The sequence below is a fragment of the Lactuca serriola genome, chromosome 5 (genome assembly GCF_051521515.1).
Source record: "Lactuca serriola cultivar US96UC23 chromosome 5, Lser_US96UC23_V15, whole genome shotgun sequence".
NCBI lineage: Eukaryota > Viridiplantae > Streptophyta > Magnoliopsida > Asterales > Asteraceae > Lactuca > Lactuca serriola.
Window position 1 is genome coordinate 15,095,313 of NC_136412.1, and position 3,032 is coordinate 15,098,344.

Here is a 3,032-nt window from a genome sequence, read left to right on the forward strand (position 1 = left end):
ACACCCTAATGCCAATGAAAACCCTAACTTTAAGAATTAATCGGGTCATACACACAAGAATTATTTAATAACTTGAGATATTAAATAATAAACTTTGGCAAAGATTAATCTAAGTGATAATGGACTTAATGGGTTAAGTCCTTAATGGGTTAAGTAGGAAACTTAACCCTAATCATCATTTTATGTGAAACCCTAATTTCACTTGGGTTTGTTGTTGGGCCTTTCTTTTGGGCCTTGAGGATTGGGTAATTAGTGGGCCATCCAAAGTCAAGCCAATGAACTAGAATAATTTAATGGGCCTGGAGTAAGGCCCGTGTAAGGGGCTTGGGCCCAATTTGGAAAATTGGGCCTTAGATGGGCCATAGTTTGGGCCTTAATGATTATATGATGTTGGGCCTTAGAATGAGACCATGTTTAGGCCTAGGCCCAATTTGGAAAATTGGGCCATGTGTTGGGCTTTGATTTCCTAGTTGACTTTGGGCCTACGGGTTGGGCCTTGGGCTTGAATAAGCCAAGCTTGGGGTAATGTAATTATCCAAAGTAAGTGTTTATGGTTATGTTGTGGGACCTAATTATTAATTGGGTGATGTTTTGATATTGATAGATCGGGAATCTGTCATCCAACAGTTGGGGTTGAGTCTGCGGGACTTCAGCAAGTGTGGGATTGTGTCTTCGGGACTTCAGCAGTGTGAGGTGAGTTACCTTCCAGTAGCGGTGGGTCTACGACCACAATGCCGGCCCACCAGTAGGAGTTGTATGTTAGATGATTGTCTTTGTGATATCATCTAGGTTTTCTACTACCTGATATGTTATATGTTGGCATGATATGTTATATGTGATAGTAGTAGAGTTCGGTTGTTAGGACCAAAGGGTAGGTCAGACAACCCAGATATGTCTGACAGCATGTGATGATATGTTTATATGTTGTCATGATATGTTATATGTGATAGTGGTAGTAGGAGGGGAATAGTCCCCAAGTTCGGTTGTTAGGACCGAAGGGTAGTTCGGACACCCCAGGTATGTCCGATAGTATGTTTGTGTTATGATATTTGTGATAGTAGCTGAGTGTGGGCAAGGCCCGTATCTCAGAGATAGTGGAGTGTGGGCGAGGCCCGTACCTCCATGAGTGTGGGCGAGGCCCGTATCTCCTAGCTGTTTAGTATATGATTGTATATACTTGCATGTTATGGTTTAGTAGCTGAGTGTGGGCAAGGCCCGTATCTCAGAGACAGTGGAGTGTGGGCGAGGCCCGTATCTCCCAGCTAGCGGAGTGTGGGCGAGGCCCGTACCTCCATGGGTGTGGGCGAGACCTGTATCTCCTAGCTGTTCATTATATGATTGTATAGTATGTGGTATGATGGGGGAACTCACTAAGCTCCGTGCTTACGGTTTTCAGTTTTGGTTTCAGGTACTTCGTGTTTAAAGGAATGGAGCCGGCTTGATCGCAGCGCATCACACTATGTTTTCCGCACATGAGATCTTTGGGATTACACTTTGATATGGTTTTATGATAATATGTTTTGAATATTGACACTTTAGTTTGACACGAGATACTATTATGAATGTTTTTATACTGATGGTTTTATGTAATAACTTAATTAAAACGAAATTTTTGACCTTGAATTTTGGGATGTTACACACAAGGGCTCAAAGCACCCATGTATTCTAGTAACTGGGTGCTTGTTTCTCTAAATCGATCATGATATTCTATAAGTTGCATATCTACCACCGTGTAGAAGATTTCAACCTCAAAATGAAATCTATTAGTCTTTGTAGTCTTACGGTTTCTGGTACCAATATACAACTCTTCCATATCTAACGTATCAATTTTGTGTGTTTGATAAAAAGATGATACTTTTGGCAAAATGCTAGCAAACCCCGTGTTTCTAAAAGATTGCAATGCCTCCATTATCCCTCTAACCATCGAAGCAACTTCTAAAATGAATAGATATTTTCATTGAAGTTGTTTTGTTAATGTACCTGTGAGGCGTAAAATGTCATAAATCATATGTAAGTAAAACACAAACTCATATGATTTAAAATATGTTAAGATTCCGAATGCTTGTTGACGGTTTGCCAATGACCCTCCTTCCTCTTTCATAAAATCTAAAACTACAAGAACATCCGCAAACAACTTCATCAAACTTATAAGTGTGTTGAAATGTGAACCCCATCTTGTTTCTCCCTCTCGAACAATTGTAGAAACACGTAATCGAGCTTTATATTTATGGTCCTCCGCTTCGATTTGCCTTCTCAAGACTACATTAATAGCTTGTTTTTCTCTCATTAAAAATTCACACCTTTCTTTTTCTTTGTTGTGAAAACTATCAAAACCACCCACATGAGTCCGAAATGCATCTTTTTTATTCCAAGTATCAAAAACTTGGGAAACAAATGCATATCTCCCTCCTTTTTGATTCATGAGGTCTCCACACATATAACAATATAAACAATATATTTTATTCTTTTTCACACTGTATTCCAACCAATCAAAATCATCAAACCAAGAAGGAACGAATATTCTAAATCTATCACCGATTTTCTTTTTGGAAACTTATGTACTCTTATTTGACAAGATCCTTGAAACAAATACACTCTTCTTACATCATCTCTTATATTTGATTTGTAACTTGTAATCTTTGGCCTATCCGCCGGATTCTTTGGAAGATCTTTCAAGTCAACATTATCATTAGGTTGATTAGACCTTTTTTGTTTGTGGAGTTGCATTAGAAACTGAAGAGATTGATTGATCGATGATTGATGTTTGTGGAGTTGCATTTGAATTAGAAACGAAAATGATTGATTGATTGATGATTGGTGTTTGTGAACATTCTTCACCACTTTCGTTAGAACTAGGTCTTGCTCTTTTGGTAAAAAAAATATTTTGTTTAACCTATAAAAAAAACATAACAATTACACCTAATCAAACAATAACTTCAATAAAACATAGAAATTTCACCTGATCAAACAATAAATTCGATAAAACATAGAAATTTCACCTAATCAAATAATAAATTAATAAAACATAGAAA

At 37.7% G+C, this 3,032-nt stretch overlaps 1 protein-coding gene across 1 annotated transcript; it reads right to left on the bottom strand.

Moving 5' to 3' along the window:
• Positions 1-1,633: 1,633 nt before the first annotated feature.
• Positions 1,634-2,778, bottom strand: LOC145049347 (uncharacterized). Its single transcript, XM_078997766.1, has 3 exons — positions 2,594-2,778; positions 1,981-2,474; positions 1,634-1,935 (listed from the first exon to the last, which is right to left on the bottom strand). Exons 1-3 carry the CDS (start codon positions 2,776-2,778, stop codon positions 1,634-1,636), a joined length of 981 nt encoding a protein of 326 aa, XP_078853892.1.
• Between the last annotated feature and the right edge of the window lie 254 nt (positions 2,779-3,032).